The following is a 12,683-nucleotide window of genomic DNA, read 5'->3' on the forward strand; positions in this document are numbered from 1 at the left end:
GGACAGTCTCTATTACTGCTGCACAGTCCAAAGCAAATCTTCCCCACAGATGCTGCAAAGGATTCTGGGCCGTCCTACAATATGACATTGTGTTCGTGTGCCTTCTGTCTGCTGGGTTGTCCAGACAACAGAGACAGCAATGGCTTCTTAGCTCGGACGCTCAGAACTACATCTCCCATGACCCCCCATCGGCATTGCGTGAAAGCAACGTGTTTGGGGATTACTGTTTCAGTATCCTGCCAGTGTTTGGAGTATATGTGTGTGTGTGTGTGTGTGTGTTAGTGTGTGAGAGCAGTTCCCAGGCAGTGTACTGTGAGTGCAGTGTTTGTGTTTGCATGGGATTGCATTTAAAAGTCCATCTACTTCTCATCTTCATCACCTTCACTCATGCTGCTGATGGATGCAGACGCTCCTTTGGGTGAGGTTGGGGGTGACGGCCGTGCATTGTGCCAGCGTGCAGGGGGAGATGGGGGTGAGGGAGAGCGCAGGGGGGACAGTTCACGGGGAGGACTATTGCAGGGTGACTCTCTGGGAGACAGCGCGTAGGACAGCATTCGACCACTGCGTTCCTGAAAAACCTGTTTCTGTACAGAAATGGGTAGAGAGGGACAGTAGATGTTGGTAAACGAGGCAAGTGGGACCAAAAAGTGTTTTCCTTGCTAGAGAGTGACTTACCCAAGTTCCATCTGGTCCAAAAAGTTCTAAGAAGTTGCCAATGAATTCCCTAGATTTCTCCTCCCACTTCTGAATGAGATCATGACTTTTCTCCTCCACACGGTAAACAAAGTGCTTGCTCTTTTCCTCCACTGTGCGAACTTTCTCCTTCATACGATCCACTTGGTTCTGCAGTCGGTACTTCTTCTCCTGAGATGATCAGAAGTTGAAGAAAAGCCATGAAAAACCAGAAAAGCCCCCAATGAAGCAGACCCTTTAAGAAAAGTTGTCATTGCATCCTGACCCACTTATCTAAATAGAAAGTTTTCTTCCAAGGAAAAAGTGCACATCATTGTTACAAATTACAAATTAACAAATGTTCTTATTATTGTGGCCTTTTAACATGTCTTTCAGGGTCTTTCACCAAAGAATTCATGTCATGTTATGAAAAAGGAAACGCTTCTTTGAATTTTCAAAAGCTCAAAGTATCATAAAAGCAGCTCTTACATTAATGTAGCTGACATTAAGTTCCTTGGCTGTATAGCCACGCTGGAGGTTGCGACGGGCGTAGACGTCATAGTCCCTGACAATCCTGGTGATTATGTCAGATGTTGAGATTCCCTCCGTTCTTTGTGTTGGGACAAACATCCCTGATTTACACAACAAATACATTAAAAAATTTATTATAGATTTATTATAAATTTATTATAGAAAATATTTGTATGTATATATTTTTTTTAATCTTTTCTAGAGCATTACAGACTGACCTGCCTCCTTGATGTGTTTATAAACATCCTCACTTCCTGCTGAGGAGTATGGGATATCATCATGAGCCACAAAATCGATCTGAGAAACAATCAATTAAATAAAAATTCTAATTGAATTTACAAATGAACTTGAATTATCTTTAGAGTGCAAGTGTTTAGTGAAAGAAGCTTAGTTACATGAAAAATATGAAAATCTACACAGTTTAATACTATAAAGAACTACACAAATGCACCTTGTGTTTCTCAAGGAACTCGGGAGTGAGAGTCCAGGGTGCATCTCTCAAAACCTCGTCGACATAGCGGCAGTGCCTCAGTGCTTCGTAGCGTTCATGCTCCGTCATCACTGTGAAACCCTTGTACTTATGGGTCAGCTCATCACTGCACACTGTTTCATACGTAGGCCAGGAGAACCCCACAAAACATATCTGAGTCACATCAGTTTGACAACATGGGCGTGGCATTTCATTGCGAGCGAGCCTGTGTGTTTGTGTGCGTGTGGTTCCATCTTACCTCCTACTATGAGGTAAGTGTTGGGGAAGAGGTTCTTGGCCTGCATGAGAGCACGAGCGTGTCCAGAGTGGAACAAGTCAAAAATGCCGTCTGCATAGACTCTGACTGGCCGATCCACTATAAACACAGATCAGAAAATATGTTTCATACCAATTTGTTTTTCATTGCAAACACTATCTGTAAATTGACTCTTAAACTCTCAAATTCACACGAGGCGCTGTGGTATTAAACTCATAATAGATGTAGATAGATCTAGCAGAAGGAGTCATTGTAGTAGTGGTGACATTGATAGCTACAGTAGTAGCATCAGATATATTTGTTGCTAATTTACATGACCAAGACCACCGACATTCAGATGGGAGGAGAATAAAAATGCTAAAATGCTGATCTAAGAGTCCTTCAGTTGTAACTGTAACAGCATTTAAGCTTCACAGGCCATAGAGTGGCTTTCTGACTCTTTTGCCCTGGATGTTTTCTCTCCGGCAAAAATTACGTGCCCTGCCTCCTTTGTAGGACGTGCTGAGGCTTCATGCAGCTCAGATGACTGCAGACACACCTCAAGATGACATTTGTATAATCTAGCAAATAACACAATACTTTCTATTTCTATGAAATTCTAAAACGTTGTAGGGAAAGGGAGGCTGCGTATAAAAAAATTATTGAAGATAAATATGATAGCTTGGAGAGGAAATGAATTAACCCAGGAGGAAGAGGTCAACCTGGGGTGCCTCTGCGGGCCTGAGTGATGGTGAGTTTCTCATGAGGGGCGTGACAGTCACAGCTGGTCTCCCTGGCAAAGATGGCAGGCTCTGTCAGAGTCTGGAAAAAAAGCAACAGAGGAAGAGACATAGATCAACTACAGGCCAAGATTCTTGTTTTGGAAGATGAATGAATGATGGAGTGCAAAGTTTTTTTTAGAGGATTTACAACATCTGGAGCACCTGCATTAAGAAAATATGTCATCCCCAAAACAAAAACACATGGGCCCATCCCTGAAGCGGTACACAATATGTCTCCTTTTCTGAACACATCTCAATTACAGTAACCTCCATTATGTTATTGAGCGCAGCTCAAGCCTGCTCCATATTGGGTCAATGGATTGAGAAACAGACAGTGCTGCACTCAGTGTTATTGATCCTTGTTAGAGTGGGAGCAGATTCTTGTCTATATGTCAACTGCGTTTATATTAGCATGCAACAGCAGGAAGGGTTATTGTTCAGTTGTCAAAGGCCTCTCAGGAACAAAAGTAGAAAAAGAGATGGCAGGAGTCAATATGTAGGTGACCTCATGTAGTGGATTAGACAGAGAAAAAATATATCAGAAAGCCAAATGTATATGAAGCAGATAAAAGACAACAGGACACAGAGGGACAGACAAAGCAAGAAAGGACAACCCTTGTTAAAACAACATCAAGGTTAAAGTGCTGCAGTGCGAACTAGACTGAAAATTTGTCTTTGTGTGCCATCTGTTGACTGCAGGGAATACTTGGTGAATCTAATTCACGCCAGCAAAGTAGATTCCCAGTCAATACAGAGAAGAAGAAGAGTATGAATAAACAGTCTCTGCAGAAATGATGGGCAACTGATGTCAAAACATCCTCCAGGAGCAACAACATAACCACAGTCACGCATGGCAACACGTTCCTTGGGCAGTGACGGGGACACACCGAGGAAATGGAGGCACCAAAGCAGGAAAGTGGCAAATATCAAATTAATGGATTTGAATAGCAGGTCAGGAGACTTGACAGGTGAATTTTAAAAAGCTCCATCCCGGAGCAACAAGCACCAATTATTTCTTACTTGAAATTACATACTTAACATAAAGACAGCTCTGGCTTTGATTTGTCTCCACCACATTACAATAGAGGTCAGTTCATTTCTTGTGTTCATTCTTCTCATCTTTTTTTTTCCCAGTGTTCTCAATTAATGTGGGCACTACAGAGTCATGTCAGTCCTGATTTAAAGCAATTTTTGTAACAGGTTTTTATGCCAAGCATACGTATATAATATAGTATACATAATTGTAAATAAATACATTCTTCTGGTGCCATACAGAAAAACCGTTATTGATCATGGATCTGTCATAATGTTTTGCCCTTACTGCAGACATTTTTAACCCTGATACTCTGTTGATGACAGTGGAGACTTTGAAGAGTTCTACGCTCAACATATGTGAGGTTTTAACATCATGACAGTTCATGAAGTTTTCTGATTAAATCATTTGTGAATTCCTTCTAATTGCAATCTGATAGCATTGGTTAAAAGCAATGACTTTCTCTCTTCTCTGAGTTTAAACTCTTGGGGATCTCGTTGGCCCGAAATGTAAGTAAGGACATTGTGGAGGATAACATACAAGAAAGACAAAGTATAGCCAAGTATACAGATTGTGTTAAAGCTGTTGTAGTTGATGAACTATCATTTTTCTTCCACTTGGTATGAGAGATGTGGGGAGCAGTTAAAGGGGATTTTAATAGTAAGGCATTTAATTGTCTGTCAAAGGTAGCAGCACAAGGCAACATGGAGGCAAGCAGAGCTACACCCACAAGAGAAGGAAATGAGGGCATTAAACTTTAACATTGCCATGGAGAAATGGTTAAATTCTATCCTACTTATCTGCACATTCTTCATCTGATTTTGTAATTTGCATAGTTCAGATCTCGGCTTCTCCCAGTCTGCCTAGTGCATTCATGTTGAAGAATTCTCAGAATTAAATTGTAGACATAGGGCTGCAACAAAACAACAGCCGAAACATTAAGGTGCCAAGGGAGCGTTCCCAGTACCCATGAATCCTTGGGCATGGTGAGAATAGGCTTACAAACATTTAGCACTGAGCAGATGGTAAAGCTTAAACTAACTGATCAGCAGCACACAGTCCTATTAGGATGGATGGCAAGAGTACACTCAGTAAAACCCACTCTGGCACGAGCAAGGAACATCTGGCATAAGAGGGATTAAAGATAAAAAAAAAAAAGAAACATGGGATCACAGGACACGAGGAAACGGTAGCAGCAAAGACAAGATTGCCACACAAGCATAGAGAGAAGATAGGTTTGAGCAAAAAGCAAAGATGGAGAGCTTGGGGGAGACTAAGGTGAAAAGAATAGCTGGGTAGGAGACAGCCATCCAGGCAGAAGGCTTTGTGTCCTTGCTGCTGCAAAGTCCCTTCAGAAGGACATCACTGCTGTGCTGTCCACTGTGTAGACCCTCTCATTTGACAGCTCATACACACACAGTCCCCTCAGCATTCTGAGCATCTCACACAGCCACATGCTATAGGGGACCTGTTTCGTAACAGGGAGAGAGAGCAGGTCCCTTTGTCTTTGTCTCCCTCTGTCACACACACTTATACACACACTGCAGCATCTCTACACAATACAACACACCGACGAAAATCCCTTACCGTCCGGGGATGGGGGCAGGTGTGCTCAAGCTCCTCCATTATTCCCAAAGACTCATGGGATGTGCTATGGTCCCTCCGTTATGTGACTCAGCATCAGAAAGATACCTCTCTCCTCACCACTCTCTCTTTCCCGTCCCTCAGTTCCCCCGCCCACTCTTTGCTCTGCCCCTCGGTCTGCCCCCCCCCCCCCCCCTCCCCCTTCCTCACAGATATCCTGCTGCAGAGAAAAGGAGACAGTGAAGAGCTTTTACTCTGGAGTTATTTCCGTGTCCAGCAAGGGCATCGTTCATTCGAATGTAAATATATAGATTTAAAAATTTGATCCTACAACTGTGCATATTCGGCTCATCTTTCACAGTCACGCTATCGCTACCCCCCCCCCACCCCCAATCTGGCACCAGTGTTCACTGAACAATCGAAAGTGGATCATTGCATGAACTTTGAGTCCACCTGAGAATAAATACATCACTGTATGCATGGTCACGGTGGTTATCTGGCTAGTTTAATGAGCTGAGAGTGAGCGGTGGTCTCAATAGAAGATCTCTGTGTGCTTGCAGACTCTCGGCAGAGATGGCGAGCTCTCTCCATGGCGACGGAAAAGAGGAGAGAGCTCCGAGAATGGACCAATCCGAGAGCAGCTCGAGCCGTCCAGCACTCTGGTCGCAGCGGATTGGCTGAGACCGCCATAGCACCATCGGTACAGTAAAACATAGTAGGACTTAGCTGCTGGCAAGTGTGCTGGCAAATATCCCGAAGAGAAGATATTTCAGCACCGTGAGCAGTAACTGTGGTTACACCATCGCAAAGCACGGTGGGGTTGGACAGACAGAGATCTAAGTAAACCATAGCTACTGTTTGAGCTGACACGCCCCACTTCAGCATACTTCCATCAATCAGAGGTGCTTCAAACTATAACTTCCTTCTTCGGGAGCATGTACACTAACAGGCAGGAACGGGGACTTACCCTCGGTGGTCCTCTTCTGCAACAAAGAGGTGAAGCAGCTGCATAACAGGAATGCGCTCTGATGCGTCGCTGTTTCACCATGGTGTCCAAAAATCAAGCCGTTTATTCTGATCTGCAGGTCGGCAGCTCCTCCCGTCTCGTCTTGTGGTTGAGTCCGGGCTGAAGGCTGTGTTTTGTTTTGTTTTGGGTTTTTTTTTTTTTTGGTATTTTGCTCCAGCACAAGAGGCCAAGTGCAATACAGCAACGACAGCCCGCCTGTCCAGTCTGTCCACAAGACGGATCAGCTGCTCAGCACTGATGAGCTGCGACAACAGCGGGTCACAGCCCACACAGCACAGTGGTACAGTGGATCAACTGGTCATTAGGCTGCACCTTCACATAGGCCCATCCTGCAGCTATTGTACCAAACCACTCATGCAGTCTTCAACCTGAAGCCTCATTGTGACAAATCGGGACGTCTCTTACAAAACAAACACGATAAGAAAAAGTGGTACATACCATTAAGACGACCAACATAAAGCTTAGATAAACCTACATCGAAACAATCCATATTGTTGAATGCCTATACTAAAGTCACCAATGTGAACAACATGGTAGCCTGACCATAAACCCACTGTGGGCCCAAGGAGCAAGTTCGCATGGAGCATCCCGATGATCGATGCTAAATAAAGTCCAACCGAGTGGCTGTGGGGACGAAGGACAAAACGTCCTTTGTGTGCTCATTGTGTTGGACGTACTGTAGTGTGTCTGTGGCCCCAATCTGGGACAGCAATCTATTGTGTCCTCCATTGTCCCTCCTGGTCACTATGGAAACCAATTTGGGCATTGATTAAAAAAAGACGGACACTGATGGCTTCAAATTATAATTTGAGAATCATAATTTCAAAAAAGGGTTGAACTGGGACACATCAGTGTTAAAAAAAAAAGTTATCAAAAATGTGCATTGTGTTATACAAGGAGTGATTCAATTGAAATCAAAGAAACATCTGCCCGACAAATAAACAAAATTAGATAAAGTTAAAAATTATTTCTAGGTTTTGTGGAGCTTTTCTGTGCTGTCTATCCCGTTGGGGAGACAGATTAAAAGTTGTTTTACCGCAGCGCCACTGTGCGGACACGGAGGAGACACACACTCTGTTATCGGCTCATTGGCTGACAGCTGTGTGATGTCACTTCCTGCATATGACTTTCCCCGGGACAACAAATTGGCGGGAGTGTGCTGTTGTTGTGCCGACGGACCCGTTGAGCAGCTGTCAGTCTGCAAACGTGAACGACAGACAAATAAAGCAATGGCTCCGGTATCAAACCCAGAAAAGGACGTGGACGGTGGTGAGCTGTTGTTTCCTTTTACTTGCTAGCTGACTTCAACGGGAGAGCGAGCATTTTAGCTAACTTACTAGCTAGCTTGTACCGTCGTACTAACGCAGGGAGCAGCCGCTTGGCCATTAGCACTGCTCCGGCCTGTGACTTGGTCGTCTCGGTCACGTTTTACGTCAAAGTTGAGTGTCGACATTTGTCAAGAGAGGACACATGTTCGTGGTTGCTAACACCAATGCGATCCTCTCTTCTTGCTAGCCTCAGAGTTAACATCCTACACCTGGCACATATGAACCAAATCCTCTAATCCATCACTGAAAACATAAATAATCCCCAGTTGGATTTCACAAACTAGCAAGAAGTGGTGCATGTTCACTGGGGGGATGTTAACCACAGACACCGTTCTGAGCCTGTGCAGCCCTTCAGAATCACTGAAAATATGACTGTTTGACAAATGAGACATGTCCATACCTGCCTCGTTGTCATGTCCATGTGTCCCCCTCAGAGGACGGAGGTGATGCCTGTGGTCTGGCCAGGTCTCGCTCCAGACGGGAGAAGAGGGAGAAGGTGGGAAGAAAGTCTGCTCTGGAGCAGCTCAAGAAAGCCAAAATGGGAGAGAAAGTCAAATATGAAGTAAGGAACCAGTGTGTGTATGGAAGCCAATATCTCTGTAAACTGTGTGTCTGCATGTGCCTCATTTATCACTGTGTGAAACTTCAGAGCTGCCTTCCTTAATTTAACTGTCAGAGGGCTGTCGGGATCCACAAACAAAATTTGTGCATCCAAAAATGAGGTCCTACTCCCTACTATCACAGTCACATTTCTATATATATAGATATATACTATAATAATAGAAAAATTTAACAAATTAGGGATCAATAATTTATTACAGTGACCACTTATTTGATCAATGTTTAACAATCAGAAAAGCAAATATTGGAAGGTTTGAGCCAAGAAATATTGATGGCTAATTTTGAACTATTTCTAGACATTGGATAAAAAAATTGGTCTGTTAACTGAACCTACCAACCAGCTAAACCAACAGAGAATAGTACTGTTTCCTCAGATCTATTCAGGTTTGATTGTTTCAGATATTAAAGACATACCCCATATTTTTGTTTTCCAGGTGGAAGAGGTTACCAGTGTGTACGAGGAGGTGGATGAGGAGCAGTACTCAAAGATGGTACGAGAGCGGCAAGAAGACGACTGGATTGTTGATGATGGTGAGTCGCATTTCCGGTATCCATGCAGGAATGTGTGTGACAAGGAGTCTAATCATGTTTCTTTTCAACCAGATGGGATAGGATATTTGGAGGATGGGCGAGAAATCTTTGATGACGATTTGGACGATGATGTAGTGGAAAGCAATAAAGGTGACGTGCAATAGACACTGGAATTTTTTGGGGCTTGGGACTTGAGACGCTTCACAGTTCAGAGGTGTGAATTAATTCTGTTTGTGTTTGTAGGAAAGGCAGCTGCTAAAAGAGCAGAGTCAAAGAAATCTGGGCGGAAACCTGTTGTAGCAAAACCCAACACTATTAAGAGCCTGTTCATGAACAGTAATGCCAAGAGGCCTGCTGAGGTGTGTTTCTGGATGGCATCATTGACTTTCTTCAGTGTTGTCTTCTACTAAAAGTTCCCCCGGTGTCCTCGTCTGCACGTGAACATTTTGAACTCAATTTTAGTTCTTTATATTGTATCCTATATCGGCAGCATTTTTTAGTTATATATTTATTTATTTATTTATTTTTAGAACAATGTGTGAAGAAATGCTGATATGCAGCTGTTCCTAAGTCTCTTCTGCCCAGGCCTTAATTAAATTTATGCATTGATCTCTTGTAGAAAGATGTGGACCTGTCCAAAGATGACTTATTGGGAGATATTTTACAGGACCTACGCTCTGAGGTTGGTGCCGTATCATCTCACAAAGACAGATGATAATTAAAAATAATTTAGTGTGAACTTCTTGATTTTGCTGTTACAGAGATGCTTATTTCTTCCAAATAGTCAAACAGCTTTTGTACATAGACATTTACGTTGAGGCTTTTAGTTGATTTATTATAAGTTAATCTTTATTTTAAGAAGTGATCTGACATTTAAATTAAGCTCATTTGATGCCCAATGCTGGTGACATATGTATACTTATACCCAACTTACCCACTTCTCTTGTATTTAAATCTGTTTTGATTTTTGCTTTTGGAATTTGTCTCCATCTCTTCTCTTAGAAACTATCTCCTTTGGCTCCTCAACCAATGGTCACTCTGAAGAAAAAGAAGTCTCTTGGATCACCCATGAACCCATTTTCCATCAAACCTCAAATTAAAAAGGTATTTTGGATCTAGTCATATATGACTAAATAAATAAAAAACCTTTGGTGCTAAGTCATTTTAAATTATTTCATCTCAACTCTATAATACCAGGAGTCACCCTCAGCTATGGGGTTAAAGGCCAAAGTGATTCACCCGCCACCCTCTGATCCCAAACCTCAGGCATCAGCCTGTCCTCCTTCCTCCACAGCTGCTGCTCCTCTGGAAAATCAGAGGTCAATAGCTGAGGAGCTAGATGAAGAGGAAGGTGAGGAAGACAGAGACATGTTTGAGAGAATGTGCTTGCTTTTCCACGCTGGTTGTCTTCGCTAAGGAATGACTTACTCTTGATTTCACTCTGTTTGTTAGTGAATGATGCACTGGCATTTGACAGTGTGGACTTTGATGAGCCAATGGAGGTTGGACTTGAGGAGAAGAAGCCTGCAATTACAGAGAATGAAGAATCTAAAGTAGCAGCAGTGACTTCACCTGTAGTGAAGCTCAAAGCAAAGCCTCAGGATCATGACTTCCTGTGAGTTGATTATCTGCTTTGTTTAATTGTGATTTTTGAATATATACATGCTGCCCATTGGTATAACAGGAAATCTGTCTTATGTACTGTGCTACAAAAAGCTAATGAGCTTTGAGGTTTAGCATCTTCATCCTGTTGTCCTTGTCCAGGTCCTGCAGAATCGGAAGTTCCTGGGGCCAAGAGGATGAGGACAGAGCTCCAGTAGAGATACAGGTTGATGCAAGCCAACTCCCACTAGTTGAGGGGGCAGATGGGGAGCAGGTTTTCCGCTTCTATTGGTTAGATGCTTTTGAAGACCAGTACACTCAGCCAGGTAAGTCGTATTTGCAGTTGGAATGGACACAATGGTAATGTACACATTTGTAAAAAACAATTGTGATATTTTGGTGTAACTGTAACCCAGGGGTGGTGTACCTGTTCGGAAAAGTGTGGATCGAGTCTGCAAAGTCTCACGTCAGCTGCTGCGTTTGTGTCAAGAATATTGAGCGGACGATGTACTTCTTGCCTCGTGAATATGCAAGTCTCTTGCTCTGTTTGCTATTTTCCATCACACTGTAACATATTTATTTTCTATTTAAAAGGGAAAATTATAATTATCTTTTTGTGAATTCCAAAAACTGTAATAAACTGTGAAAAACCCAAAAACTCTCCCAGAATCAGTATAGAATCAGTATATTTTATTTGCAGTTCATTCCCACAATTCATGTCACATCTGTGTATCTTAAACAATCACTTTTTTTTTATTAAGCGTTTCATTTCCATCCACAGAGAGTGAACCCCAAGACCGGGGAGGTGTCGGACACTCCTGTAGGGATGATGGATGTTTATAGCGAGTTTAATGGTCTCTCTGAGAAATTTAAGATCATGAAGTTTAAGTCTAAGGTTGGTATCAACCAAACATTTGGGCCGAATACATAAGCATGATTAAATTTTTCTTGTAAATTGTATTTTGTTTCTTTATCTGCAGAAAGTGGAGAAGAATTACGCTTTTGAAATTCCTGATGTGCCCAGTCAGTGCGAGTATCTGGAAATCAGATATTCTGTGAGTAGACACACACATCAATCATTCCCAAATTACCCAGCTGCTATTGTTTGTTCTACTAAGACATTAAGGCCTGTGGTAAATATTGTTATCGTTAATTTAGGCTACGTTTCCTGGGCTACCTTCTGACCTTAGAGGGGAGACGTTTTCCCATGTTTTTGGGACCAACACCTCCAGTCTGGAGCACTTCCTCCTCAGCAGGAAGATTAAAGGGCCTTGTTGGTTGGACATCAAAACACCACGTAAGGGAGATGTATAAAAATACTTGTTTAAAGTTAAAATTAATTGACAAGAAAGCGATTTAGTATTTTAAGAATAAATAATGAATTCCAGGTCATCGTACTGAGAAATGTGTCCTCTATATAAAAATTTGATGTCTTTAGGACGGTTGACAGTTGAAATATGTAATTATTGTTATGGTTTTATGGTTATGAAAAATGCTGAAGTCTCTGCTCTGAATATGTTAGAGCTGATTGGCCAGCCAGTGAGCTGGTGTAAGGTGGAGGCTCTGGCCCTGAGCAGTGACCTGGTCACTGTAGTGAAAGACCTGCCCCCTCCACCCATCACTGTCATGTCCATCAGCCTCAAGACGGTCCAGAACCCCAAGACACATCACAATGAGGTCAGAACAATTGTCAGCTGCACACAGTTTCCAGTTTTCCTTGGAAATGTACAGTGCTGGGAAATTATTATATCATGCATTATTAGTTAGCTGTATTATTTTATGGTAGGTTAAACAGACTGAAATATAAAGTGAGCAAAGACCTGATGGACTTGTTTTTTGCAGATTGTGTCTCTGGCTGCACTTGTCCACTGTTGCTTCAATATGAATAAAGCTCCACCTCAACCTCCCTATCAGACTCATTTCTGCGGTGAGTTGGGGAAAAAAAGAAGAAAGAGCCATGTTTGAAAGTAGCCATACTTAATCACACAAGGCCTTTTGTTCTATAGAATAACTTCCAGCCAAATGGCTTATTATCATTGTCAGTATTTTAATACTCAGTTAAACCAGAGAAAAAAGCGAACATATAGGAATAATTATGGCTTTCTTTTTTTTGTTCTCAGTTGTCAGTAAACCAGCTGACTGTATTTTCCCATATGACTTCAAAGAAGCTGTGAAAAAGAAGGTGAGTGACACTCAACAGAGTACAGGTGGTTTGAATTTGCTTTTTTGGTTGATACATTCAGATAC

At 42.4% G+C, this 12,683-nt stretch overlaps 2 protein-coding genes across 3 annotated transcripts in view; one reads left to right on the plus strand and one right to left on the minus strand.

Moving 5' to 3' along the window:
• Positions 1-359: 359 nt before the first annotated feature.
• On the minus strand, positions 360-6,375 carry pcyt1ba (phosphate cytidylyltransferase 1B, choline a). 2 transcript variants are annotated; one of them, XM_029529421.1, is made up of 8 exons: positions 6,295-6,375; positions 2,651-2,750; positions 1,932-2,048; positions 1,655-1,806; positions 1,422-1,500; positions 1,162-1,304; positions 676-864; positions 360-584 (listed from the first exon to the last, which is right to left on the minus strand). In XM_029529421.1, the coding sequence occupies exons 1-8, from the start codon at positions 6,373-6,375 to the stop codon at positions 360-362; spliced, it is 1,086 nt and encodes a 361-aa protein (XP_029385281.1). The 2 variants fall into 2 exon arrangements, with proteins under 2 accessions (XP_029385281.1, XP_029385282.1); XM_029529422.1 differs by lacking the exon at positions 6,295-6,375 and adding an exon at positions 5,331-5,369.
• A 1,118-nt stretch (positions 6,376-7,493) lies between these two features.
• The window catches only part of pola1 (polymerase (DNA directed), alpha 1), a 46,718-nt gene continuing 41,528 nt past the window's right edge, over positions 7,494-12,683 (plus strand). The window contains exons 1-17 of the mRNA XM_029528912.1: positions 7,494-7,623; positions 8,117-8,244; positions 8,738-8,834; positions 8,907-8,984; positions 9,078-9,193; positions 9,454-9,516; positions 9,837-9,938; positions 10,032-10,185; positions 10,287-10,449; positions 10,599-10,762; positions 10,853-10,965; positions 11,218-11,331; positions 11,417-11,491; positions 11,595-11,733; positions 11,959-12,113; positions 12,279-12,363; positions 12,557-12,618. Of these exons, the coding sequence (XP_029384772.1) occupies positions 7,584-7,623; positions 8,117-8,244; positions 8,738-8,834; positions 8,907-8,984; positions 9,078-9,193; positions 9,454-9,516; positions 9,837-9,938; positions 10,032-10,185; positions 10,287-10,449; positions 10,599-10,762; positions 10,853-10,965; positions 11,218-11,331; positions 11,417-11,491; positions 11,595-11,733; positions 11,959-12,113; positions 12,279-12,363; positions 12,557-12,618 (1,848 nt within the window). The 5' untranslated portion in view covers positions 7,494-7,583. The remainder of the gene's footprint in view (positions 7,624-8,116; positions 8,245-8,737; positions 8,835-8,906; positions 8,985-9,077; positions 9,194-9,453; positions 9,517-9,836; positions 9,939-10,031; positions 10,186-10,286; positions 10,450-10,598; positions 10,763-10,852; positions 10,966-11,217; positions 11,332-11,416; positions 11,492-11,594; positions 11,734-11,958; positions 12,114-12,278; positions 12,364-12,556; positions 12,619-12,683) is intronic.

This window comes from Echeneis naucrates, chromosome 20, assembly GCF_900963305.1.
Source record: "Echeneis naucrates chromosome 20, fEcheNa1.1, whole genome shotgun sequence".
Classification (NCBI taxonomy): domain Eukaryota; kingdom Metazoa; phylum Chordata; class Actinopteri; order Carangiformes; family Echeneidae; genus Echeneis; species Echeneis naucrates.

Coding starts and splice junctions, on each gene's coding strand:
- pcyt1ba (XM_029529421.1), bottom strand. CDS start 6,375: ATGGTGAAACAGCGACGCATCAGAGCGCATTCCTGTTATGCAGCTGCT. Junction 2,751..6,294: donor GCAGAAGAGGACCACCGAGG/GTAAGTCCCCGT, acceptor CTTTTTTTCCAG/ACTCTGACAGAGCCTGCCAT. Junction 585..675: donor TTGGACCAGATGGAACTTGG/GTAAGTCACTCT, acceptor ATTTCTGTACAG/AAACAGGTTTTTCAGGAACG.